The sequence below is a fragment of the Hipposideros armiger genome, unplaced genomic scaffold, assembly GCF_001890085.2.
Source record: "Hipposideros armiger isolate ML-2016 unplaced genomic scaffold, ASM189008v1 scaffold_28, whole genome shotgun sequence".
Lineage (NCBI taxonomy): Eukaryota > Metazoa > Chordata > Mammalia > Chiroptera > Hipposideridae > Hipposideros > Hipposideros armiger.
Genome location: NW_017731378.1, coordinates 3944463 through 3970749, shown reverse-complemented (window position 1 = coordinate 3970749; position 26287 = coordinate 3944463). Strand labels below are relative to the sequence as shown.

At 51.5% G+C, this 26287-nt stretch overlaps 1 protein-coding gene and 1 long non-coding RNA gene across 6 annotated transcripts; one reads left to right on the top strand and one right to left on the bottom strand.

Moving 5' to 3' along the window:
• Positions 1-2974: 2974 nt before the first annotated feature.
• LOC109379691 (uncharacterized) lies at positions 2975-7416 on the bottom strand. 2 transcript variants are annotated; one of them, XR_002123257.1, is made up of 5 exons: positions 7328-7416; positions 6779-6871; positions 5001-5110; positions 4783-4896; positions 2975-3664 (listed from the first exon to the last, which is right to left on the bottom strand). It is a non-coding gene; the product is annotated as an uncharacterized LOC109379691 (long non-coding RNA). The 2 variants fall into 2 exon arrangements; XR_002123256.1 differs by having other exon boundaries at positions 6779-7333.
• Positions 7417-7766: 350 nt separating this feature from the next.
• Positions 7767-19766, top strand: LDB1 (LIM domain binding 1). 4 transcript variants are annotated; one of them, XM_019636482.1, is made up of 11 exons: positions 7767-8091; positions 15872-15974; positions 16098-16142; positions 16251-16326; positions 16423-16525; positions 16659-16831; positions 17277-17399; positions 17628-17711; positions 17808-17931; positions 18136-18278; positions 18999-19766. In XM_019636482.1, the coding sequence occupies exons 1-11, from the start codon at positions 8067-8069 to the stop codon at positions 19227-19229; spliced, it is 1230 nt and encodes a 409-aa protein (XP_019492027.1). In that variant the 5' UTR covers positions 7767-8066; the 3' UTR covers positions 19230-19766. The 4 variants fall into 4 exon arrangements, with proteins under 4 accessions (XP_019492027.1, XP_019492026.1, XP_019492028.1 ...); XM_019636481.1 differs by having other exon boundaries at positions 18136-18284; XM_019636483.1 differs by lacking the exon at positions 7767-8091 and adding an exon at positions 12772-13330 and having other exon boundaries at positions 18136-18284.
• The last annotated feature ends 6521 nt before the right edge of the window (positions 19767-26287 follow it).

Below are 26287 nucleotides of genomic sequence, written 5' to 3'. Positions count from 1 at the left end.
TATATATATATATATATATATATTCATGAGAGGAGAGGACCTCTGTTACGGACTAAATTGTGCCCACCTCCACCCCAATACCAGGCAAAATTCACACGTTGAAGGGCTCCACCCCCAATATGATGGTATATTGAGATAAGAGTGATAAAGAGGTAAGATTAGGGGACATCATAAAGGTGGCAGCCTAATCCAATGGGACTGCTGTCAGAAAAGGAAGAGACACCTACAAGACAGGGAAAGAGGTCTCACCAGAAACCAGCCCTCCCAGCACCTTGATGTTGGACTTTCAGCCTCTAGAACTGTAAGAAAATAAATTTCTATTGTTTAAGCCACTTTGTCTATGGTATCCTGTTATGGCAGCCTGGGCAGACTAATACAACTGCCTTTTAATTACTTTTGTAATATTTCAGGTATATTAGTTTTGTCTTTCCAAATAAGCTTTAAAAGCCACAAATTCAGAGTCTGAGTCTGTTCACAATTTTCTCTATAAAATAATCCTATGAGGGCAACAATAAAGTTTATTTCCAATAAACTTGGAAATAATTTGCCTATGAGAAATCAGTAAGAACCAATATAGGATGGCACAATTCTTCCTCTGTGGAAGAAACATACTCTAAGAGGTGTTTGGTAATGTTGGTGATTTGGGCACTGGTTATGGTCATTATTATGGTGATTAGGCTTTGGGAAGAAGATTAATGTTAAAAAAAGTTGTGCCATTTTTACTTTGTTCAGCATCTGACAAAACAATCTATTCACCTAAATATGGTATCTGCATGGAATCTGCTCAAAAAGATAAAAATAGGGCTGGCCGAAGCAGCCGACGTGAGCAGCCATCCAGAGGCCAGCGACTGATCTGCCTCTCCCTGGAAGAGAGCAATGACGGTGTCAGCTTGGGCCAGTGAAGTAGCATCCTCCACAACTAGACTGAAGAACAAAACAACAGCAAGAACAAAACAACAGCAACTTGTCTGTTCCCCTTCCCCCGATTCCCCAATAAAAATCTTTAAAAAAAAAAAAAATAGGGCTGGCCAAGTGGCGCATTGGTTGAGTTAGCTTAGGACGCCAGCTCTGAGCAGCAGGGCCCCTGTTCAGATCCCACATATGAGGGCCAGTGACGCTGCGCCCTCTACAGCTAAGACGGTGAACAACAGCTTGACCTGGAGCTGGGCTGCCGTGAGTCGCCGGGGAGGGCGGCGTAGGCTGCAGTCGGGCTGGCCAGCAGCTGGCAGGCGATTTTGTGAGCCGCCGTGAGCCGCTGTCCAATGGCCGGCGAATGACTGCCTCACCCGGGAAGAGCGCAATGATAATACCAACATGGGCCAGTGAAGCCACGTCCTTCACAACTAGACTGAAGAACAAAAGGGACAGAGACTTATCTATTTCCCTTCCCCAAGTCCCCAATGCTGGTCCCCTCCCCCAATTCCCCAATAAAATCTTTAAAAAATATATAAAAATATATCTCTGGGTCTCCAGTGCCACTGAGGCAGAGGTGATATCATAGCTACTAGTCTCCTTGGCAGGTGCATTCCTAAGGGCCATGAAGGAAAACCTCAGAGACATAAGCCACCAAACGTTGGAACCTCCAATCATGTGTCCTTGCCTGACTCCATGCTCACCAAAGACTCATCTGATTATAACTGACTCCACATATCATTTTCTATGGGGATGAAGAGTGTTGATCAAGTGAGACTAAATGCCCTGTTTACATGATCTGTATTTCTCAGTATGAATTGACAAATCAGCATTCTGGTTTATTTACTGAGTGCTTACTATGTGCCATGCACTGTTTTAGGCACTAAAGATGCAGTAAAGACAAAACAAAACAAAACCAAACAAACAAACAAACCCTAACGAAGCGCACATTCTAGTGGGGAGACAATCTCCAAGTAAACAAAGTCAAAATAATCTTAGAGAGCCGTAAGTGCTATCAGGAGAGTGTAAAAAGTCAGAGGTGACAATTTTGTACAGAGTGATCAGGTAAAGCCTCTGAAGAGGAGATATTTGAAGTAAGACCTGAATCACAAGGAAGACCTATCATTCAAAGAGCATTCTGTTGTAAGAACAGCTAGTGCATAGGCTCTGAAGTGGGAACACATTTGTTGTGTTTAAAAGGAAGACCAGTTTAAGAGAGTAGTACCAAGATAATGTTTCATGTGTGTTTAATTTGCATGAGTCAGTCTCCTGAATCTGATGAAATCTGATTCACTGCCAAAATTTAATCTCCAGGCCGGCAACACTAAGGACCAGACCTGGTATAGTTGGAAACGCCAAGATGGTCCTCAATAATCTCTGCCTCCTGTTATTCACACTCTTATATCTTTTCCTCCCATATTATATACTGCATTTCCCCAAAAATAAGACTGGGTCTTATATTAACTTTTGCTTTAACAATCTACATTTATTCATTTATTCATGTACAAAAATCTGCATTGATTCAAACAGTCATGTCTGGCTGACGATCTTTTTTTTTTAAGATTTTTATTGGGGAATTGGGGGGATGGGAACAGTGCTGGGGAATTGGGGTAAGGGGAACAGACAAGTTGCTGTCGTTTTGTTCTTCAGTCTAGTTGTGGAGGACGTTGCTTCACTGGCCCAAGTTGGCACCATCATTGTGCTCTTCCCAGGCGAGTCACCGACTTCTGGACGGCCGCTCACTGCGGCTGCTGGCCGCTCACGCTGGCTGCTGGCTACATACGGTGGCCCATGGCAACCCACTGCCATAGGGGCTGCAGCCTACGCCATCGCCAGCGACTCACGGCAGCCCAGCTCCAGGTTGAGCTGTTTGTTCAGCATCTTAGCTGTGGAGGGCAGTGTCACTGACCCTCATATGTGGGATCCGAACCGGGGCCCTCTGGCGTCCCAAGCCAGTTCTTAACCATCGCGTCACTTGGCCGGCCCTGGCTGATGATCTTAACTGGGGCTTATGTTTATGGTAGGGCTTATATTATGAACATCCTGAAAAATCACGCTTGGGTTTATTTTCTGGTTAGGTCTTATTTTCGGTGAAACACGGTAACAAGGTTGGTCTGTGTGACCAACACAGGCAGAAGTGATGATATGTCACTTCCAAGTTTAGGTTACAAAACGACTGAGGCTTTCAGCCTACATACTAGTTAGTATTCTCTCTCTCTCTCTCTCTCTCTCTCTCCACCCTCTCCCTCTCCCTCTCCCTCTCCCTCATCTCTTACTCTACTGAAAGCTATGTGCCATATTGTGAGCAGTCTAATGGAGAATCCCACATAGCCTCTGTCCAACAGGCATTGAAGAACTGAGGCCTGCCAACAACCATGAGTGAACTTGGAAGCAGAGTCTCCAGCCCCAGTATGCCTTGAGATGACTGCAGACCTGGACAACAGCTTGACTACATCCTTGTAGGAGACCCTGAACCAGAGCCACCAGCTCAGCCACTCCTGGATTCCTGACCCTCAGAAACCAAGTGAGGTAATAAAAGTTTATTATTTTAAGATGTGAAATTTGAGGGTAAGTTGTTACCCAGCAATGGATAATAAATATACCTGGATTGCAGTTATTTTACCAGGGAGCTGCAACACTTCAGCAATGTCCCTTTCAGTGCTTTATTTTTTAGGCTCAAACAACCCACATTTGAAGAATGGCTTATAGTCCTCAGCTTGCTGTCACACCTCATGGAATCCTTGCAATATCCCTGGAGGAATTAGAGGAAGAAATTAGGGCTATGGAAGGGTTAAGCCATTTGCCCAGATGCACATAGTGAGGGGGGTATTCTTTGCTTTGGCTCCTGGTCTCCTACAGGGTGTATCTTCCACTGTACTAAGCAGCTGTTTATGGAAGGAGAGACTAATAGGTTTTAACCACTTGATGGGAATGCCCTAAAGGGCAGGGACCCTTTGAGAAGAAAGAACTACGTATTTCCAAATACTGTCATGCATAAGAATCATTGGAGAAACTTCTTCAAAATCCAGATTCCTAGGCCCCTTTCCCTCTCCAGAAACAGGATTTCCTTCATGTGAAGGTGGGGTCTTCTACATATTTAAATGCTTCCTGAGAGTTTCTTATACACTTTGAGAAATTGTTTTGGTAGGGAAAGGAAGGACTGGTGGTAGTTAAATGAAGCTGGTGATGATGATGGTCAATGGACAAGAGAGGAAGGAGTCATGTGCTGAGGCAGGGGAAGATAAATTCTATCGTATAATTCTTATTATTCACCAAATGCTATAGGACACATACTAGGTTCTAGGCACCCTGTTAGGTGCTGGGGACACAGCCATCGATAAGACATATATCATCTACTATCTTGATGAAAAAAGAAGATTCATCCTTGAAAGAGCAATGTCAATAAGAATTTGAAGGAGTTTCAGGGGTAAGGGAAATGTGAGAGAAAACAGGAGGCCAAGGTCAAGGTCAGGAGAGGGAGTTGGATGGGACAGTTTCTAGGGGCTAGAAGAAGCAGGAAGCCCACCTCTTCTGGAGTGAGCCTAACCAGTTATTTCTGCTGTCTATCTCTCTGTGGAGCTCCTCTTCCCTTCCCATTTTTTCACCTTGCCTCTTCTCGGTACCTCCCACTTTGCTTCATGCCCTGTGTCTGGAGTCCATCTTGAACTAATGACTGGTATTTAAAAATACTGGCATGCTGCTGAGTTGTTCAGTTTAAAATGGTTAATTATGTCATGTGATTTCATCTCAAAAAAAAAAAAAAGAATACTAGGTGCTCATATCCATCCATCCAAATCAGCCAAGCCTGCCATGCTCCAGGACACTGTCATTAAATTAAAGAGCCTCTACATAGGCTCACTGCCTCCCTACCATAACTTAGGTCCATCTGCCAGGCATCTGTGACTTCTCTTCCCATTTTTGCTTGCACCATAATTCCCAGACTTGTTCCAAAGATGTTCTCTCCTTCACCAGGTCTGGTCTATACTAGAAGTAAGGCAGGGAAAAGAGCTTAGTACTTAGCTGTGTGACCTGGGATAAGTTACTTAACCTCCCTAAACATGGCTCTTCAAGAAGCTGAAACCACTTACCTTAATCATCATTCAACAGTATGAGATTATTTCCTTAAAAGAAACAGGGCCACTAGATCAGCTTGGTTCAGGAAAGGAGGGGTATCTTCCCAGAGGAGATAAAGCTAGAACTGAGGTTTAAATGTGGCATTACTAGTTAGTAGGCGAAGAAGAGGAAGAATGTTTTACAGACAAGTTCAAATTTGTTAACCTCTCTAACCCTGTTTTCCTGCTTGTTCAATGGAAGTAATAGCACCTTCTTCCAAAGGTCCTTATGAAAAGGAAATGAGATCTCAGGTGTGAAACACCTAACACAGTGCCTGGCACACAGTACATGTTCAACAAATGCTGCTTTTTCTTTGCATTCCACCTTTCACATGTGTAATCTAGGAGAAGAGAACCTTAGATTCAAAGGAGGCAAAGTCCCCTACAGGGTGGGTTTGTAAGCCCCTTTATCCACCCAGGTAATTGGCGATCATCATGGAATCTGGCCAAGCTAGTTGTTTGGAATGAGTGGCCTTAGGGGTAAGTGGTCACAGTATTGAGGGAAGGCAAATTCAGGGACAGCAGAGTGAAAGGAGTCAAAGCAGGTAGTCCCTTCTCCTTCATGCTATCTCTAGTCCTCCAGTCAATCCAGCCCACTCCTGACACTCTTGAAATAGCAGATAACCTCAAAGAAAGCAGAAAGGGGCTAATGTATACAGAGTAATGACATGGCTGGCATTGGGCTAAGTCACTGGGCACACATTGTCTAGTTTGATTCTCACCAAGTTGCAGGTACCAATTAAAGAGGATAAAACTAAAGGGTAAAGCTCAGAGTGGGTAAGTCAGTTGTCCCAGGACATTTACTAGTGAGGAGCAAAGCTGGAATGTATCCAAAATTCCAGGCCAGGGTTCTGTGGCTTTTGGTTCCCTTTACTCCCTCTAGTGCTGACCTCTGCCTGGGGAAATGTGAGGAGGGAGACACAGGCAGGGGATGCTGTCAAGGAAATATTTGTGTAAGCGTGTATGCCTTCAGTCATGTCCGTCTGCCGCCCCTGCCCCTCCCTCCCCATCGCTTGGGGGTGGGGACAGGGAAAGCTGGGGGTGAAGGAATCCACATTGTGAATGGGAATGCTGGAGTTAGTGTGTGGCTGTGCTTATAGCTCCCCTCCCCCACCGTTTCCTAAACACATGGGAGGGGGTCCCCATCCCTAGGAAGGCCCTCTTTTCAACCCCAGACTCCGCATCCGCCCGTCATTTCACGCTCCCTCAGCAAAAACTAAGGTGGAGAGAAAGGGGTCTCATAAACACTTAAGCCTCCAGATCTGTAACCCTCCCCCAGCCAGTTAAGCCAGCTGTGCAGACTGGGGAAGGAGGGAACTTTCACAATCAATTCTCTCCCCCCCCCCCGCAAATAACAAAGGGGAGGAGGACCCCCCACCCAACCTAGTCTGGACCAGATGCTCTAGGGAGGAGACACCAGCCCAGGTCCACAGCGTCTACTCCTGGAGCCCACCCTGAAGCTTAAGGAAGAGAAGCTAGCAGCTGGGGACCCCCCAGAAGGGAGGGGGCCAACTCTCTTTTCCAGACGGCTCCCCTTCCCTCCCTCCTCCTTGCTAATAGGTATTTCCTGTTTATGAGGCAGCTATGGCTGGGCTCTTGGGAAGAGATGGAGATAGAGCCCCCAACACCCCCTGCCCCGGCCTGGGTTGGGGAGTCCTTGAGGAGTGCCTGAAGGTTGTTGAGGCTCCTCCCTGGGGAAGGAGTGTTCCACAAACATTGACTATCTAGACCCCCGCCCCCCCCCACACACACACCGTGGCCACAGCCCCTACGGATAGGGGGCACTGGAGGAATCTGCTTCCAGTTCTCCCCCGTCTCCAGGCCCTCAAAGAAGAGCAGCTTCCAGGCTGGGGGGGAAAGGGGGGGGTTAGGCCGAGACTGGATGGAGAAAGGGGGAAGGGAGGAAAGTGTCTTGACTGATGAGTCAGAGCCTGCAAGGGGGAAGGATGGCCTGCGGAATACCCCCCTCCCCAGTCCAACCTGGCTGGTCATTCCGCGGGCCCCTCCCCCCAACAAAACGCAGATCCCTGGGCCTTAGGCGGAGGAGGGCGGGGACCCCATTTAATTAGCTCTAGTCCCAACTGGTTTAGCAGGCAAGGGAGGGATGGTTAATTTAGGGAAGAAGTGAATTGAGGGGTTACTACAAGAATTAGGATTGTGCTTCTTTCCCACCCAGGTTTGGGTGGAGGCATACAAGGGGAGTCCAGAGGAAGTCTGGGGTCTCAGCAGTGCGCAAGGGTGGGGGGTCGGCAGTCCCCTTTTCCCTCCCTGATCGCGGCCGGGGGGTGGAGAAAGAATTACACCTCACAGCCCATCCAGGCTCCGCCTTCCCCAGTCCCGGCTCCCGCTCCAGCTTCTACGCTCCCAACTCGGCGACGCCCGGAGGACGGACACCGAGTGTGAGGCTTCGCCTCTTATCCCTCCCCCTCGCCCTCCCTCTGGGGTCTCTGCCTCCGTCTCCTTTTTTAAAAGCTGCGTCACATGCATGCTGTTCCCTGAACGCTCTCGGCCCCTCACCGCCCGCCCGCCGCGCGGCGCACGCACGTCGTCGCTCGCCGCGCGCCCGCCCGGGTCACTTTGACATGGCTCTCCCCTCCCACTAGCAGGCAATTAGCATATTAATAAAGCCCAGCCCAGCCCGGCTGGGGCTGAAGAGCGGGCGCCTACTAGAGCGGGAGCGAGGAGAGCAAGAGGGAGAGGGGGGCGAGCGGCGGCGGCGTTGGCGGCGTTGGCTGCGGGGAGGGCGGCGGGAGCGCACAGACACGCACACGCGCACACACGGACACACACTCGGGAGACGCACACCCGCGCGCACACACTCAGAGGCAGCTCGCCTTCCTGCCTGGCTTCCTTCCTGTCTGCTCCGCGCCTGACAGGCCCCTCGCTGCAACCAGGGCCCTCCCGCACCGGGCCGAGGCCGGGCCAGGCCGGCGGTAAGGGCAGCGGGGGCCGCAGGCGACGACTGTAGCTCATGCCCGGCCTGTCCCCGAGCGGGGCAGGCACCGTGACTCGGCTGGGCCCCCAGCGGCGGGCGATGTGAAGATGTCAGTGGGCTGTGCCTGTCCTGGTGAGTGGGGCGCGCGGCCGCCCGGCCCCTCCCTCCCTTACCCTCCCGCAGATCCCTCACCCCTTGTTTGGCGAGAACTTGTGTGGGGGCCATCGATGGCATGGTGGAGGTCGGGGGCTGTGAGGGGTATGCGGGGCCTTAGTCCGGGGAAGGGTTCGTCCCAACTGTGTAAAATGCGCAGCAGCCTGGAGACACGGGGAGGGGGTGCTGGGGATAGATGGTGTATATGGTTTTTTTTTGGGGGGGAGACTACTTGGGGGGGCTGAAATTCCCAGAATTCCACGGTGGTAGCCAATCAGAAGTGAGTCTGGACTTTTGACCCCCCCCTCAGGTCATCATTGAGTTGTGATTGGCTGGTTTGGGTTGCCCCCCCCTTCCCTGTTGCCTATTCCCTCTTACATATCCTGTGACACCCCCCTCCAGGCTGTTTTTGAGGACCGTGTTTGGGGGGAGGGATTAATTGGGGCCCATTTTGCCCCCCTCCAAATTTTCCTGCCTGTTGCCAGGGAAGGTTGGCCCTCCTGAGAAACAGGAGGTACTCCTAGGGGGCGGGAGGGACAGATAATTGGGCCCTGGGGTCTGGCATCTCAGCCCTAGTGGGAGGAGGAATCTGGCAGCCCTAGGAACTAGAGTGATTTGTGAGATTTGAGTTGAGGGGAGTAGTGCTTGACCCCAAAGTGTGAACTTGAAAGAGGACTTAGGCTCAGATCCCTGCCTCCCCAAAACACATATGAACTCTTGTCAGTGACAGCCTGGGTCTGAGTCTTTCCTGGGGAGGGGAAGAGAGGCTCTCACTCACTGCCAGGAGGAAAGAGAAGAAGTGATGTGACTGGAGAAGTAGTCTTCAGAGGACCTCAGAACACTATCAGTATCCCCAGGACTCCGGGTTCTTGAATATCTGCAGGACCCCATCCTATCTCAGGCTGGAGTTAGCTTTCTTCTGAAAGTCAGGTGTCCCTGAATCTATCCTGGTTTGGATCCTTTGCCCCTCTAGATGCCCTGTTTTCTAGGAGGCCCATACCCTACAACAGCCCTCCCCCACAACCCCCAAGGGAAGCTGCCAGTGAGGAAGCTTCCTTGAAAGTCATGTGACCCAAGCCAGGCTGGGCTGGGCACACAAAGTGCCTGCTGAGGCTGACGTTTAAGGGGTATGGGGCCCAGAGGGAGGGCTAGTAGAGCCTGAGGATCCTGGAATATCCGGGTGTGGGAACCGCTGGCTTCTGCTGCAGAGGGTGGGGAAGAGGAGAGGAAAGAGCTTACTAAGCTGGAATCCTGCCTGGCTGGCCCCATCATTCCTCCTCCTACCAGCTTGGTGTACATATTTGTATTTTCTTCTTTGTAATTACCCCATGCTGGGTACACTGTTTGGATCCATCCATGCTCTGAGTCCACCCCATGGCCTTGAGCTTCCATTGCCACACATGAGCATAGCAGAAACTAAGGCTCTGAACATACTAGAAGGACAAGTCTTTTGATTCTTAGTTCCTACAAACAGTGGGTAAGGGTCAGTATGGGTTGTCAGGTTGGAGGTAGATGGGAGGTTGGTCCCGAAGTTGGGGCAGGGTGCCTGGGTCCAGTAAGAGAAAGGAGAAAGTTTCCCCTTCAGTCTGGGAGCAGCATGGGGACAGGATGAGGATCTATGCGCAGATGTGTGTGTGTGAGGGGGTACAACTTCAGTCAGTGCCCCAAAAGGCATGTTTCTTTTGTGTGCCTGGTGGCCTAGACAGGTGACAGGAGCCAAAAGATGGCCAAGAGTGGAAAATCTTTTTCCCGAATGTGAAGGAATCTTATGGATTGATGCCACAGAAGATGGATGGAGGTTAGACTTCAAGGAGAACCACACCAGGAAGGACTTGAGAGCGGCCTGGGGGTGGGGAATGGTAGGACTTGGAGTAAGAGAGGGGACGAGGCTTGCATGGGTGGATGGGAGCACATGGTTGAACACAAGGGCATCGAGGCAGCATATATAGTCCAGGCCCAAAGAGCCCGCCCCCCCCCAACCTGAGCAGCCCTACGGTGGGGGCCAAGGCGCCCTGGCAGGCCGCCTGCCTGCTGCCTGCCTGCCTGTCTGAGTCTCTCCTTTGTGCTCTGCTGTCTCCCAGCTCCTCCTCCCCCAGCCCAGCAGAGACAGCACATGCCCCACACATGTGACTGAGGGAAGCCAGAGCACATGCAGACCCACACACATGCACACACAGAAGGAAACACCACAAGATACACACATACACATACACATACACCCAGCTCCCATGGTGCTCCTGGGGTGGGGGAATAGCTTCTGGGGTTTTCATCAGGAGCAGGGAGAACCTCTGCTAAGAGGCATCGCCCTGGGCAGAGCAGGTTGCTGAGGGGTCCAGGGCCTGTCTGGGGCAGCATGTGGCTCAGAAGGGTTAAGGCAGAGAGGAGTAGGGGGAGGGGAGAAGGCAGCAGTGGTGGCGGCTGGGAGCCAGGAGAGGAGGATGGCAGAGCGCCAGGCCAACGGGAGGCCGGGCACAGACAAAGGAAGGGGGGCAGGCACACTGGAGGCCTGGGTCAGGGAGCCCCAGGGGCCCGCGCAGGGGGCAGTACTGGTACCTTATCCTGTGGGCTGGGGCAGGCTGCTGCCCTTCAGACTCCCCACCTCCAGGAGGGGTGCTCTCCCTCTTCTCTCCCTCATCACCTTTGTCATTCTTTGCTGCTTCCTAACCGCCCCCCCCCCCAATTTTAGGGTCTTCTAATTCAGATCTCTTCTGCCCCTGTGCAAGTGGGGGAATGAAGTCAGAACTGAGGAGCAGACTTGCTAGAGAAGGGGAACTAGGAGGGGGCCTGTTTTAAGAGATATGCCAGTCTTGGTATGTCTTGGTATTTAGGGGCTCTTCTCCCCACAATTTGAGGAGACAGACTGGGTGAGGGTTCTGAGCTCTGAACTGGAGGTAGAAGCCAGAGCACACACCTATCCCTCCTTCCCCATGTAGACAGTCATGTGGGGCCTAGAATGGCCATTCCTTGGAGGGGGAAGGGAGTAGGAATGGCTGCAATGCCCCAGGGCTGGGCTTGGATGAGTGGGGTTAGAAATCCAGGATTCCAGCCTCAGGCCCTCCTGTCTCACTGGAATCTGCTGAAGTTAGGATAATATTTGTCCCTGTACTGCAAGGATATCTTGAGGTACTGCCTATTAATGCACTTTGGAAAGTTTAAAGGCAGGAAACAAATGACAGGAATTGTCCTGTCAGTGGGGAAGGAGTGTGGTTATCCAGAGTTGGGCTGTAAATTTGGGAGTCAGTGGGAATGTCTCAAATGCTAGTGTAGGCTGTATGTTGCAGTACGGTATCTGAATGTCATAGATTTTGATAATTTGTGAAAGCCGTGGTGTATCATGGCCAGGCCATGATGGAGAATAGTGCACAGGTTTCTGCAAGGGGTTAGTCTCTGGGTAACAAATGGTCAGGCTGTGTAGGCAATAGTCTGTCACAGGTTCAGGAGGTATAATGCTGTTTTGGTGTGCATATTGGGGTCAAGGGGCATGCATGTCACCGTTTCCAGTGTGTATAGAAGTCGGGGGTCTGACATAGACTGTGTATGTGAGTGTATCCTGGGTTTGGGTTTTTTAGGGTTTGAGGTATATCGGGTTGAAGTATGTATCAGGTACTGATTTATGTGAAAGTGAGACATGTTATTTATGTGCGGAAGATATGCACAGAGCCAGGTGCAACATTATTACTCCATAGTCAACTGGTGTGTATATCATGAGAAATCCTGTCATGGGACAGTGTGTGAATATGGTCGGGGGGTGGCAGGGAATAGGGAGCAGAGACTCAACCTACAGTGAAATAGGTCATATGCTGCCTCCTCCAGTGTGTGTGTTTCTTTTTGCCTGTCTGTCCAGGTAATAGGTCCTGGACCATTACCCAAGCTTTAGAAACACCCCCTGTCTTGGGATTCAGCAGCAGGCTAGGCCCCTTCTGGGGACGCTTGGTTAGGCAAGTTCGCCTTCCTTAACTCTGACAGTGCCTTTTACCCCTGCACCCACGTGTCTCCAGTGGTTGGGGTGAGGAGGGGCTTCCTGCTAAGACAGATCTAAGTCAGGGCTTGGAACTTAGCTGGGTTGGGGGCAGGGAGCCCGGAGTGTCCCCCTCCCTCCAATCAGTGTTTACAGGCTGAAGGCAGAGTGTGTCTGTCAAAAATAACCCCCTGGAGCCTCCCCCCAGCTGCTCTGGCATTTCACAAGGGTCTGAAGCCCAGGGTGGCAGCCTAGACCAGCCTTCAACCGGAGAGTTCACAGGAGAGATTTGGGGGACTTTGGGGAGGCAGTTTAAAGATACTTGGGAGTCTCCAGAGAGTGCACCCTCCGTCCCTGCCTGTGGCTTTGGCTCCCCTGCTCACCCCTGAGCACCCAGGCCTGGGGCTGGGGGGTAGGGTGGCATTTCAGTTCCTGGCCCCCCGCAGGCCTCTTCTCCATCCAGATCTCTCCAGGCCCAGCCTGTTCTGTCTCCATCTCTCCATCTCCTGTCTCTGCCAGTCTCTGTCTCTCTTTTGTTTTTCTCAGCAGTCCTCCCTGCCTGCCTGCCTCCCTCTCTCTCCCTCCCTCTCTCCCTCTTCCTCATCCCTCACAGGGAGGGGGCGGAGCCGGTGGGGGCAGCTCCACCCTCCGCCCGCCCTGGGGCCTCATTCTGAGAGAGGCTCTGAAAGCGAGCGAGGAGGGAGGGAGAGAAAGGGAGAAAAGGCAGGGAGCCGGCGGGCGCTGCGTGTGTCTGTGCGTGTGTGAGTGAGAGTGTGAGTGAGTGTGAGTGCTGGGCCCTGCCTTGCCTGGTGCCCCAGCAGAGGGGCCTGGTGGCCTGGGGAGGGCGGGCGGGCTGCTTGGAGGCAGAGGCAGCGAGAGGCGGCGGCGGCGGGGAGAGCCGAGGAGGAGGAGGAGAGAGGAAAGAGCGGAGCAGCCATTGTTGAGGGAAACCTTGCAAACAAAGAAGGCTCCGGACTCCCCGCTGCCCCCCGCCCCCCAGACCGGCCCCCTGGCCCCCCGGCCCCCTGCCCAGTGGCCATTGTAACTTTCCCCCGGGGCTGTGGCCGCCTCGGGGCGGGCCGAGGCTGTGCGTGCGAGTCTTTGTGCGGCCCGCGGAGTGGAGCTCGCAGCCAGGCCTGCCTGTCCCACTCGGGACATGAGCCGTTGAAGTTGACCCCCCCTCAGTCTTCACCCCTGCCAGGGTCCCGCTGGGCTTGCAACCGCTCCCCGCATCTCTCCTGGCCCCCTCAGTTCTCCCAGGTAAGTCTGGGTACCCTGCAAGCCTGTAGGGAGTGGGTGGAAGGTCCTGGGTCTGGCCCAGGCCTGGTATGCTGGCTGGGGGAATGGTGCCCCAGCTCAGAGAGGCCTGGGCTCCCAGGCCTGCTGACCTCTGGTCAGACCCCAAAGGGAGGGGGCCTGCTCTCAGGTCAGGCTGGTAACCGTGGAGATGCCCAGCTGGAGGTGCCCCCTCGGCCCCAGGATACAGCTTCCATCCTGAGAAAACTTGACCAGTTCTGGGCTCTCCCTCTCTTCTCCTCCATCCTAAGGGCTCCCAGATTGCGAGAGGTGGAAGTGGGAGCTGTGTCTGATTCCAAGGCCGGATGACACATCCCCTTCACCCCACCCCCACCTTTCTCCCTCTACCCCTGCTGCTGGGGACAGGCAGCAACAGGGACAGATGGTCTGGGTGATGTTCCCTCCCCTTCTCTTCTCATTCCCAAGCCCTTGTGCTGGGGTTACTGGGAGTTGCTATGGCTCTGAAGAGATGCTGAGTTTGTGTCCATTCACTGGAGGTGTACATAGAGGCCCCAAAGCTTTGGGCTTTAGCTCCTTAGAAGTGTTACCCAGCCCCAGGCAATGCCTGTCAGTTCGCTAATGGGAGAAATTGAAGCTCTGAAACTTTTTTCAGAATTAAGAGAGGAACCCAGGTATCCTACCTCCCTTCTTTTTAGGGTCTTGAGCTGACATGTTTCTTCAAGTAGCCCTGAAACTGTGGGGCAGGGGCAGTGATGCTTTGGGGGAAGGATGGCCTAGTTAGGGGACAAGGACTGGGTCCAGTGATCTACTCATGAGTTCATTGCCCAGACCTGGGCCCTGGTGAGCTGTGTGAGCTTTGGCTTCTTATGTGGGGTTGGTCTCCCCATCGGTGGAGTGGGGAGACTTGGGGTTGGGTGGGACTATCTTTTTCCTGAGGACACAGGTTCCTCAGTCCAGACTGGCATGTGAAGGCTGTGTGTGCTGTGTTGGGAACATGTGGACGTGGCCTGAGAGAGCTCATGCATTGGGCAAGGGCCTATTGCCGGCACCCTGATGCTGCCTGGGGCTGCTAGGTTCCAGCCCTCGGTAGGCATGTTGGGGCGAGCTGAGGGTAGAAGCCTGCTAGGCAGGATGAGGCACACGCATGTGCAGGCACAAACAGGCTCTGACTCTTGGCACCTTCAGGGACAGTGTAGTGTAGTCCCTCTGGGACCCTCCTTTTGCCATATTGTGAGGAGGGGGCCCTGGGGAGAGAATTAAATGGCACACGTTGGCACAGTGTCTTCCTTTGTCTCTTCCCCCCAAGGAACAAAATAGATTTTGTATCTAAATTGGGGAGGGGGCTCAGATACAGCCAAATATAGCTATCCTTCCAAATGCAATCAAGTTTGGGGGATGTGAGGAAGCAACTATGATGACTGGGGTCAGGACCTTTGGAATGATACCTCAGTTTCCCCTCATCTTATAGGGAGTGGGGAAATAGCATTGCAGAGGTACCTGGCTCACACCCAAATATGAATATAATACTTCTTCCAGTCAGGAAATAGTACACCAGGAGCTGCGTGCTGCTGGGTGAGGTAGAGAAGGGACACATGTGCACATGTACAGATACACACAGGCAGAGACCCCTGTCTGGTTACCACTTGCCTCCTAGATTGAGCCCCCTGGAACTTAGGCTTCTTCCCAGGTCTCCTCTTTCCTGTTTGTAGAGAGAGTGGGATCCAGTAGAGACCCCTCACCTCCCTCTCCCACTGCAACTCTCAGAAGACAAAATGGGTTGAGGCTTTGGGTTTCTGGTTTGGAGACCGTACTAGAAGAGAGGTGGGTGTGGGGGAGGGGGCTGGGCTGATAAGGGAGTGGCCGTTGGTGGGGGAGGCAGAAGGTCCAACTGGTTATCTGGTGGGCGGCACCCAGCAAACACCCACCCCCCTTTATCTTTCTATCCCTTACTCTCTTGAGACCCTGGGTGGTGGAGGAGGGGCAGGGAGTTGGCAAAATCCCCCTTCTTTCTCCCCCAACTTGGTCTCCAGAGGGCAACAGAAGAGTAGAAATACTGCATGATATGGGAATCAGAAGATCCGGGCTCAGGCCCCAGCTCTGTGATCTTGGCAAGACCCCTTGAGCTTTCAGTTGCCTTATCTGTAAAATGGGAATGTTACAGTTGACCCTGCTACCTCACATGGTGGTTGTGATGATTGAACAAAATAATACAGATGAAAAGTGTGTTTATCAAAATTAGATTCTAATGTTTGGGTATTTATTTATTCTACCATATTGACATTTCTCAGTTTCAATTCTGTCATCCAGGGCTCAGCCACATGAAGCAATGGGGTCTTGGGTATTGGGGCTGGGTACTTCTAGTTTCTTAATAAAAGAAGATTGGAGCCAGATTTAGAAGCAGAGGTAGGTGCTCCCTAAGGTAGCCCCCCTCTCCTAGTCCACTCTGGGGCTCTAGAATACCAGTCTCTGTCCACACAGTCTAGCAGTCTTCCAGGAGAGCCCCCAAGAGGGACTCAGGGCACCCCTTCTTCCTTTCCCTTCTAGGTTGTTCCTCAAAGTCATTCAAGCTGTACTCGCCGAAGGAGCCCCCGAACGGCAACGCCTTCCCCCCCTTTCATCCCGGCACCATGCTAGATCGGGATGTGGGGTGAGTCTCTTGTTCACTTCCGATCCCTTCTCCAGAAGGGATCCTACCTGAAAAGGGGAGGGCGTGACACCCCCAATAATTCCTGTCTTTACCCCCATTCTCATAGCCTCTTCCCTTATACAGCCCAACTCCTATGTACCCGCCTACATACCTGGAGCCTGGGATTGGGTAAGTGGAGTCCAGTGGGAGGGAGGTGCTTTCTATTACATGGGTGACGGCAGAAGTGATGTGGGGTGGGGCAGCTCTGCTCTTACCTCTCTTCTTCACTTACCCCAGGAGGCACACACCATATGGCAACCAAACTGACTACAGAATATTCGAGCTTAACAAACGGCTTCAAAACTGGACAGAGGTATGGCCAGGGGAAAGGACCTGAAGGGGAGAGCCATCTGGGCACCCCTGTGGGGATGTCTTCGGACATACAAACACCCATTCCTGTGCTCCTTAGGAGTGTGACAATCTCTGGTGGGATGCTTTCACAACTGAGTTCTTTGAGGATGATGCCATGTTAACCATCACATTCTGCCTGGAGGATGGACCAAAGAGATATAGTGAGTGGCCTCTGGGGGTCCTGCTAGTTCTGCTGTGAAGGTGTATGCCTCCTGCGTCTTTCTAAGGTCTGGGAGTGGGGTTTTTGTCTCAGGGAGGTTCATCAGTTCTGAAGAGTTTGTCCCATCTCTACAGCTATTGGCCGGACCTTGATCCCACGCTACTTCCGCAGCATCTTTGAGGGGGGTGCTACGGAGCTGTACTATGTGCTTAAGCACCCAAAGGAGGCATTCCACAGCAACTTTGTGTCCCTCGACTGTGACCAGGGCAGCATGGTGACCCAGCATGGCAAACCCATGTTCACCCAGGTCAGCAACCCAGCTGGATGTGGAACACTGAAGCACCTGAGTTTGATTCCCTGCCTCGTTCCCAAAATGTACTCGGCTGTTCCCCAGGGAGGCATAATGGGAAGTGGCCAGATGAGAAGGGAGGGCAGGCATGCTGCAGCATCCGGCAGGCATTTGCTGAGCTTGTGCATGACAGCATTTTGCCTGCCCTCATAGAGATTATAGCAGATAGTTGTATCACTAGCTCCATGGTGAGAGGACAGGATCAGCTAAGCATTTCTTCTGTGCATGTGTAAGGGTCCGGGGTGTGACGGGTATGTAAAGGGATGGTCTATGCCAGTTATGCACTCAGATTTAGGTGCAGCTGGCAGAATTGTATGAAGTGGGAGAGCTGTGAGCAAATGGGAGAACTGGTATATTTTCAGGTGTAGGGGCAGGGGCAAAACTGTGACAAATCTGTCTTCAGGTGTGTGTGGAAGGTCGGTTGTACCTGGAGTTCATGTTTGACGACATGATGCGGATAAAGACGTGGCACTTCAGCATCCGGCAGCACCGTGAGCTCATCCCTCGCAGCATCCTTGCCATGCACGTGAGTGTGGGCAGGACCTAAGATGCACAGCAGAGGGCAGGCAGCGGGAAGGGCAGAACAAGGTCTGCGACCTGATGGTGACCTTAGACAGAGGGTTAGAGTTTCTCCACCTAAAAAATGGATTTGATAAAAGCCCTTCTCCCTTAAGAGTGTTGCGAGGCTCAGATGATAGGAGAGATGAGCAGATGCAACCCAGGTGCTCATTTTCTTCTCTTTCTCCCCCTCTAGGCCCAGGACCCTCAGATGTTGGATCAGCTCTCCAAAAATATCACCCGGTGTGGGCTGTCCAATTCCACTCTCAACTACCTCCGAGTGAGTCTGATCACCTAGACTCTTCCCCATCCCATTTGGTCTCAGCTCCATGTGCCTCCCCTGACAATCCTCCCACCCCCTCTGGTCTCCCCACAGCTCTGTGTGATACTTGAGCCCATGCAGGAGCTCATGTCCCGCCACAAGACCTACAGCCTCAGCCCTCGCGACTGCCTCAAAACTTGCCTTTTCCAGAAGTGGCAGCGCATGGTAGCGCCCCCCGGTGAGTGCCTTGCGCCTGCACCTGCTCTTACCAGGATCTGATGCCACCCTCCAAGGCTGTATCTCTTATCTCCTCATGAAGCCCCTTCCTGGCTCCTGGGTCTGCAAGATTGGGATCAGGATAGGCTCAGGCTCCTTAGGAGCCAGAATGGGGAGCCTGGGGCCCAGGGCCCTGCACCACCTGAGTCTCCTTTCCCTGGCACAGCGGAACCCGCCCGGCAGCAGCCCAGCAAACGGCGGAAACGGAAGATGTCAGGGGGCAGCACCATGAGCTCGGGGGGCGGCAACACCAACAACAGCAACAGCAAGAAGAAAAGCCCAGCCAGCACCTTCGCCCTCTCCAGCCAGGTACCTGTAAGCATCTCGGCTTTCTTCTCTCTTCTGGGCTGCCCCACTGCTGACCCCTGACCCTTGACCCTGTCCCAGTGTGAGCTCACTAGCAGGCATAGAAGCAGAGACAGTTTTCCCCAGTGTACTCTGCCAGCATGGACTGACTTCTGTCACTGATGAGACTCCTTGTTAGTTACATGCGTGGTTGTGATCACACAGACTCAGACATGGCAACATAGGCATAAAGGGACAGAGTCAGCCATGAGAACACACGGACGTTCAGGACAGACAGCTTGGGGGCACACAGACCATCAGAGACACAGACACTTGCACTGATAGAGGGACATGCAGCATTGAATGTATGTGAATTTAGAATACATGCACATACACACACTTCCCCCATTGGTGTTTTTGATCTGCTCCCTCTCTTACATGTGGACAGAAGTTTAGGAACCCCCTAAAATTTTGGGGAGATGGACTAGGGAGGTAGGGGATTAGATTGACTTCTCCCAGAATCTAGTGGATGTGGGTGAAAGGCTCTGATGCTCTGCAGTCCTTCAGTGGGAAGGATTCCAGGGGCTTAGGATGCCAGAGGAGTTGATATTTAAAATTAGGGTATGAGAAGGGGGTGGGGGTGTTGAGTTTCTGGGGTGGGTAGTGGGGCTCTGGGGGTATTTGCCGCCCTGGGCCGGGCGAGCCCCTGCCCCGATTATGTTTGGGGACCTCCGCCACTCTCAGGATGTGATGGTGGTGGGGGAGCCCACCCTGATGGGCGGGGAGTTCGGGGACGAGGACGAGAGACTCATCACCCGTCTGGAGAACACCCAGTTTGATGCGGCCAACGGCATTGACGACGAGGACAGCTTTAACAACTCCCCCGCACTGGGCGCCAACAGCCCCTGGAACAGCAAGCCTCCATCCAGCCAAGAAAGCAAATCGGAAAACCCCACGTCACAGGCCTCCCAGTAAAGGCCTCACCTGGGCCACCCAGTGCTCTGCCTGCCTGCCCCACCCCTTGCAGCCCCAGGGAGCAGAAGACTGAATGAAGAGACTGAGCATCTAAAATGGGCAGCTTCCATCCACCCACTTCAGGGAGGAACTGGACTCGCTAGGGGCAGGTGCCAAGATTTGCCCCCAGTGGCCCTGGGCTGGGACTGGCCTCTGCAGAGCCTTTCGGGGGAAGGGGGTACTCATGTGGATGCCTACGCGGACCCTGGGCCTCTGAGAAATGTCCTGACCACACCCCAGGGCATTTGCCTCCATCCTCACCCCGGGTTCTGGGTTCCCCATCCTCCTGACTCCATCCCCTTCAAGACTGGGGTTGTCTATATCCACAGCCCTTAGGGACTAAAAGGGATGGGGCTTGGTTGAGTGCCCCTCCCCCAAGCCCTGCCCTTAGGCGGCTGGTAGAGGGGTAAATCTCTGGGCTCCCTTCTGCAACCTATTCCAGCTCCAAGTTTTTTAAAAAATAATATTATTAAAAATGTAAGTTTAAAAAAAAAATCACTCATGTCCCCCTTCGCCCCCTTATTAAAAGTCCAGCTACCTCCCTACACCTGGCAGATGGGGGACTTAGGGCCCAGGTGGAGGTGAGTGTGTGGGTAGGGTGGGGGGTGTGCATTATCATTTTATACAGTTTGAGAGCTTCAGACCAAGGAGACACTTTGCCATCTCTCTTCCCTTTTCCTCTGGGGTGATGAGTTGGAGAAGGCATGCCATGGGGTAGGGGGCCATTGATGGCCTCACTTTTGTGACAGCCCCCAGCTGTTGTCTCTGTCTCCCCATCTTCCAGGACTATGGCCTGCCCTCCTAGTGCTTGTGACTCCCTCAACCCTAGCCCCCAACCCCCTCCCCCCATGGTGTGTATATTCTTTACAAGTCCTCCACTAGAGCAGCTGTCTTGGATGGGGGGAGGGGGAGGCTCCCTCCCTCAGGGAGTGTGGAGGGAAGGGAGCAGCCTTGTTTGTCACTGTGTGTTTTGTTTTGTCTCAGTTGGGCAGGCATGGGGTAGGGGAGGGGATCATCCACTCTCTGCAGTACTGCCCCCAGCCCCTCAAATTGCATATGTAGTCATCCCCTGCCCTCCACAGAGGGGAAGGAGCCAATGAGGATGTCCCAGCTCTAAGCTCACCAGGGAGCAATAGGCCTCTGTCCCTCAGCTGGAGTAGAGGGTGTTTATCTCCCAATATCCTTTCCAGTCCCCTTCCTCAGAAGGAAAGGGGAGGCAGCCAGTATCCTCAGCTGTGTGTCAGTTGGACATGTGGAGGCCCCAGGCCCAGGGTGAGGCCAAGAGCAGGGTCCGATGAGTCTGGGCCCAGCTCTGGCTTCTCTGCCCTTTCCCATCTAGTTCTAGAAGCATTAGCACCACCTCTCTTGCCACTCTTCCTTCTGGATTCTGGGGTCCCCACACCCTATCACTCCAGCTGCCACTGTTGGAAGGGTATTGTGTCGAGCTGAGGGAAGGGGTGGGGAAGAGGGATGTCCCACTCCAACTGTAATGCCTTTTTTTTTTTTTTTTTTTTGGCCATTTGAGTCATGTATGGTACCAATCAATAAAGAGACTTTTCGGTTTGACAGTGTCTTGGTTGGTCAATGATGCCCAATAATGACTCAGCCCAAGGCAGCCTTTTCCCCTTCTTCCTGTAGCCCTAAAACCAGTCAATGGAGAGGAGGTATGAATCGGAATTGTGGATTCCCCTTCACTCTCATCTCACATTTCCCCTCATTCTTGTGTTGTTCTTCATGGGCCCCACCCCACCCCCAGACTTGTTCCTCACTCCTAACTGCCATGGGGTTGCTAGACAGGTGGCCCTCCTGAGGCAGGGTTCCTGGGATAGTCAGGCCTGGAGTAGGCTGTTGGGGGATGGGTAGGGAACGAGGTCCCTGCCTAGGTGGAGGCTTGGATTGAAGGAGCTTTGGGTGGTTAGAACTCCTGGGAGGCTCGGTCAGTGTGATTATACCCCTAACTCAGGGACGCCCACCAGCCCAGCTGAAGTCGGAACTAGTCTCCCTTGGTGTTAGGTCCCTGGGTGGGGAAGTCAGAGAATAGTGGGATTGCTGACTGGGCGGGGGCACAGACGGAGGGACGAGGATGCCTAAGCACTGTTGCTAAGGGCAGCCTGAGGCTCCGTAGAAAGATGGAAAGAGAAACATGCACTTTTCAGAGTACTTGCCAAGTAATGACTCCCCTCAGTCCCCTCCTCCTCCACCATTAAAAAAGATTGGCAAGACAGGGAGACTGTGCTGTGGATTAGTGAGGAGGTCTTAGCACCTACAAAGCCCCCTACCCAGCCTCCCTCTTTTTAATTTTTTTTAGCTGAGCCATCCTGCCATGGCAGCTCAGCTCTTAACCAACTGAGCCACTCGGATGCCCCGCCTTGGTCTCCCTCAGTTTTATTCCAGATGGGGATCTGTGGCCTCAGAGTATTCCCCCACTAAGGTCTCCCTGGATCTGAAGTAAGGCCTCATGGACCTACGCCTCTACCCTCACCTCCCAGCTGGTGGAGAAGAAACCACAACAGCACTATATGGCCCACCCTGCCCCATCTTTAATTCATGCAGTGACCTGGGTCCTGCCCTGCTGCCAGCCTACCTCCTAAATGCCCCAGCACTTCAGGACCCCAAGGCCTGCATTTGCACACAAACTCACCGCTCCTCTGCAGGCCTTACCTAAAGGACATTTACCAGCCAGCTGCTACCACCAACCCACCCTGGGAGTGCTAGGTATCACCTACCTGCAGTGTGTCTGTGTCTGGCACTAGTTGTACATCTGGCCTTTTTACCTGAGTGTGTGCTAGTATATGTATGTACGTGACTGCTGAGCTGGGAGAGGGGTATGTGTATGTAAGGGAGCATATACATGTATGGATATGTATATGGGCTAGTATATGCATTTGTTTATGGTATATGTATCTTGGTGGATTCGTTCATTCAGCTAATATTTGTTGCGCTCTCTCCAGGTGCCAGGCCTTACTGTAGGTGCTAGGGCTACAGTGCTGAACAAGGCAGAGAAAGCATGACTGCTAGGTGTAAGAGGTTACATATACAGAAATGAAGATGTGTTGTTTAATGCATGGCTTGGCAGTATGATTGTGTTGGGTTTGGGGGCTGCAGCAGTTGCATGACTGGGTTGGGCATTTGCAGGTTCACATGTGTGTGTGTGTGTGTGTGTGTGTGTGTGTGTGTGTGTGTGTGTTTTGGAGGAGGTGAGGGTCAAGGGAAGAGGTAAATGGTAAATTGTCAGGCTTGGACTCTGCCCTGCTTGGGGGAAGGAGTGTGGCAGAGAGACAGGGGGACCCACTTTTTGAACTCAGGAAGCAAAGTGGCCAGCAACTTCCTCTGGAGCCTCAGATCTGGCTCCTCCCTGTTTGCCCCAGCAGCCCTTCTGGGGAAGGCCCTTGGTCTGGTAAATTGTTGGGGTAGAGGTAGGGAGAGGCCCTTCAAGGCCCTCATGCTCTCTGTTTCCAGGTGCAGGTGAGGAGGGCCCAGCCCCAGGTCCCAGTATAATACTGAAGAATTTGTTTCAGCCCAACTGTGCCCCAGCCAGGCCCCACTGTGGAGGCACACGCCCTGAACCCCCACATCCCTAGTTTAGCCTGGGCCCAGCTCTTTCCCATGTTTCCCGTCCCAGCCCACTCTAGTCCGACTTCTAACCCCTTTCCCCAAAGGTAGGAGTCCAGCCCAACCAGCCCAGCCCAGTTCAACCTGACCTCAAGCCCCAGCCCCTAAAGTGAAAAGTTCTAAACTGCCCTCCCAGGGCCTTCCCTCGCCACACACACACACACACACACACACACAAAGTAAGGTCTTATCTTGGGGATGGGTAGATGCAGAGGTAACCACTCCCGGTTAGGAGCTATGGCCTGGATGAAGAAGGGAAGGTAGAAAGATGGAGAGCAGGAGCTGCTGAAGGTGGCCCAGGCATGTGAGGGGCCAGGCTGAAAGAGGGAATGTGTACAAGTTTTGAGTCAGTGGCCCTCTACTTCAAAATTGAATTTCAAAGATGCTTGTTTTGGGTCCTGCTGGTCCCAGCTCCCAGTACCCAGAATGCTTACAACATTTAGTTATCTACCCTGTGGCCCCACCCCTACCCTGAGGTCTTCAATGATGCAGAACAGGAAATTGGTGGGAGACTATACACACCCTGCAGTTCTTAGCCTGGGTAGTAGGGGAAGCTGAATGGGAATGGAAGCTGACCTATACCTCCAGGTTCCTACTCCAGCCTTGGGAAGGGGCCATTTTTCTACCAAATCTGAGACCCTTTTCCTGAAGTAGCTAAAAACCTGGATTACTCCCCACCCAGCTGCTCCACCTCGGTGCCACCAGCTCACCTCTCCAGGAGAACCTAGAGACAGTCCCTGGAGAAAAGTCCCAAGAGGGTTGTGGGAGAAGAATATTTCCCCCATTGCCTCCAAATAAGTAAGGCTGCCTGAAGGAGGTAGGCATAATTTCTCTCTCTTTCCTTTAATGGATTTCAGGCGCACAGAACTAGATTAATCATAACCTTGGTTCATGACCCACTCTTCATTGTACCATGCACAGGATACATTTATTTAGTTAAAATACTGTCATAAGAACTCATCAACATGAAAGCTAGGACCTTGGCAATAACTGAAATCTAACTGTGGTCCATCCCATCCTACCCTCTCCCAAAATATCCATCATTCTTTTTTCCTTTTTATATACTTAGCTATATGTATTCCTAAAAACATTTTTAATTCTTTTTTTACCTTATTATAAAGGAATACTGCTGTATGTAACTTTGGTGGCTTATTATTTTTACTTAATATTGTATTACTAAGATTCATATTGTTACATATTGTTGCAGTTCATTCATTTTGAGGACTATAATATTTCATTGTGTGACTATACCAATGTTCTTCATCCTCCTGTCACTGGACATTTGGGTTGTTTCTAGGTTTTTGCTATTATAAAGAGCACTTGTATGAATGTTTTTATTCCTACCTCCTATTGTACATATGCAGAGTTTTTCTTGATTATATATTTAAGTGTAATCTCTGCAAACTCATATTCCCACCTGTGATGCCCAGGTCTGAGTGCTTTTACTACAAGAGCGGGTCTAGGATTAACTTGAATTAAAGTTCGAATACTTACAGAGTACCTGCTAATAATATAAGCAACCCTGTTCATCATTCATTCAGCCAGTCAAACTCAGGCTACATTTAGTGAGCATCTACAACATGCCAGGAACTGGAGATAGAAAAATGAACAAGACAACATGGCACATACAGCTGGGCAGGGAAACCTATTAAACAAATAGTCACATATATATGCAATTGCAATTTATGATGTAACTGAATACTGCAGGATAAATATAGGGAGACCTAATTTTTTTTTTAAGATTTTATTGGGGAATTGGGGGAACACTAAAGGTCAGAAACGGGGAAACTAAGGGCCAGAGAAGCCAAGCTACTTGCCCAAGGTCACAGAGTCAGCAAGGATTTTGAATTTCATCCAATTATAATGGGCTGTCACTGAAGGGTCTAAGGCAGGTCACGATTAGGAAAGAACTGGTCCCTGCCCTCCAGAAATTTCCAGAGCTGGGAAAAGTCAGATCCAGCCACAATCTGAGTAAAAAGCATACATCAGGGAATAGGACTAAAAGTGGGCAAAGTGCTATAGACCTATAGGGAGAGAAATTAATTTTGACCAAAGAGACCTGGGAAGGCTTCTTTGCTGAAGGTGAACTTGGTTGTGATTGTTTGAAGGGAGGTGGACCTGTACAAGTGATTTTGGCAAGGACTGACGGGCACCTGAAGTAGAGGGGTCACTTTAGGGAGTAGGGTCCACTTCATGGAGGAGGGTCCACGAAGAAGACAATTGAGCAAATAAATGAAGCTGTAGCAGCAAAGGGTGTACTGTGGGATTTTGGGGTGTTGAGGGAAGGAATGGTGAGTACTTTGCTGGATGGGAGAGAAGGAATCAGTAAAAGTGCCTTCCACAGCCTTCCTAAATTGTAGGGAGTTTTGAATGACAGGCTGAGAAGTGTAGACTTAACTTTATAGGGAGTGGGAAGCCACCAATAGTTTTTGAATAAAGAAGTGACTTAGATATGTTTTTTTAAAATTTTTTATTTTATTGGGGAATTGGGGAAGGGGAACAGACAAGTTGCTGTCCTTTTGTTCTTCAGTCTAGTTGTGAGGATGCCGCTTCCCTGGCCCATGTTAGTATTATCATTGCGCTCTTCCCAGGTGAGGCAGTTGCTTTCTGGCCATTGGATGGCCGCTCATGGAGGCTCATGGCAGCTCACTGCAGCTCACACCAGCAGCCGGCCAGCCCCACTGCAGCGTACACCATTGCTGGTGACTCATGGCAGCCTAGCTCCAGGTTGAGCTGTTGTTTACCATCTTAGCTGTAGAGGGCGCAGCGTCACTGGCCCTCATGTGGGATCCGAACTGGGGCCCTGCTGCTCAAAGCTGGCATCCCAAGCCAACTTTTAACCAACGTGCCACTCGGCTGGCCTGATCTGTTTTTTAAATAAGATTAGTTTGGTCTGGTATATATGACTAGAGAAAAGGGACCAATTAGGAGGCCATGAGGGCCATGCAGCTAGCAACTTAAAAAAACAAAACCAAAAGATCCTAACTCTTCATAAAACAAATTGTACAAGATTAAAGAATTAAATGTAAGCAAATAAAATTAAAAGAAAATAAAATGAAATAATATTCATCAACCTTCTAGGAATATGTGTGGGAAGATAAACTTGCAAGTTTAAATACCATAGAAGAAATTAGAAAGGAAGAGAGTGAATTTCACCTCAATTAAAAATAAAAAAAGAAAGATCAATTTGACTATATACAGACTAAATTTACAACTTTGGTAAATGAATTGTGTATAAATAAAAAACAAACCACATCACCGCCCCCACCCTCACCCCTCTAAAAGCAGATACACTAGGAGATATATTTGCAGCAAATATTATGAATTAAAATCTTTTTGGGGCCGGCCGAGTGGCTTATCTGGTTAAGAGCTCGCTTGGGAGCATCAGCTCTAAGCAGCAGGGCTGC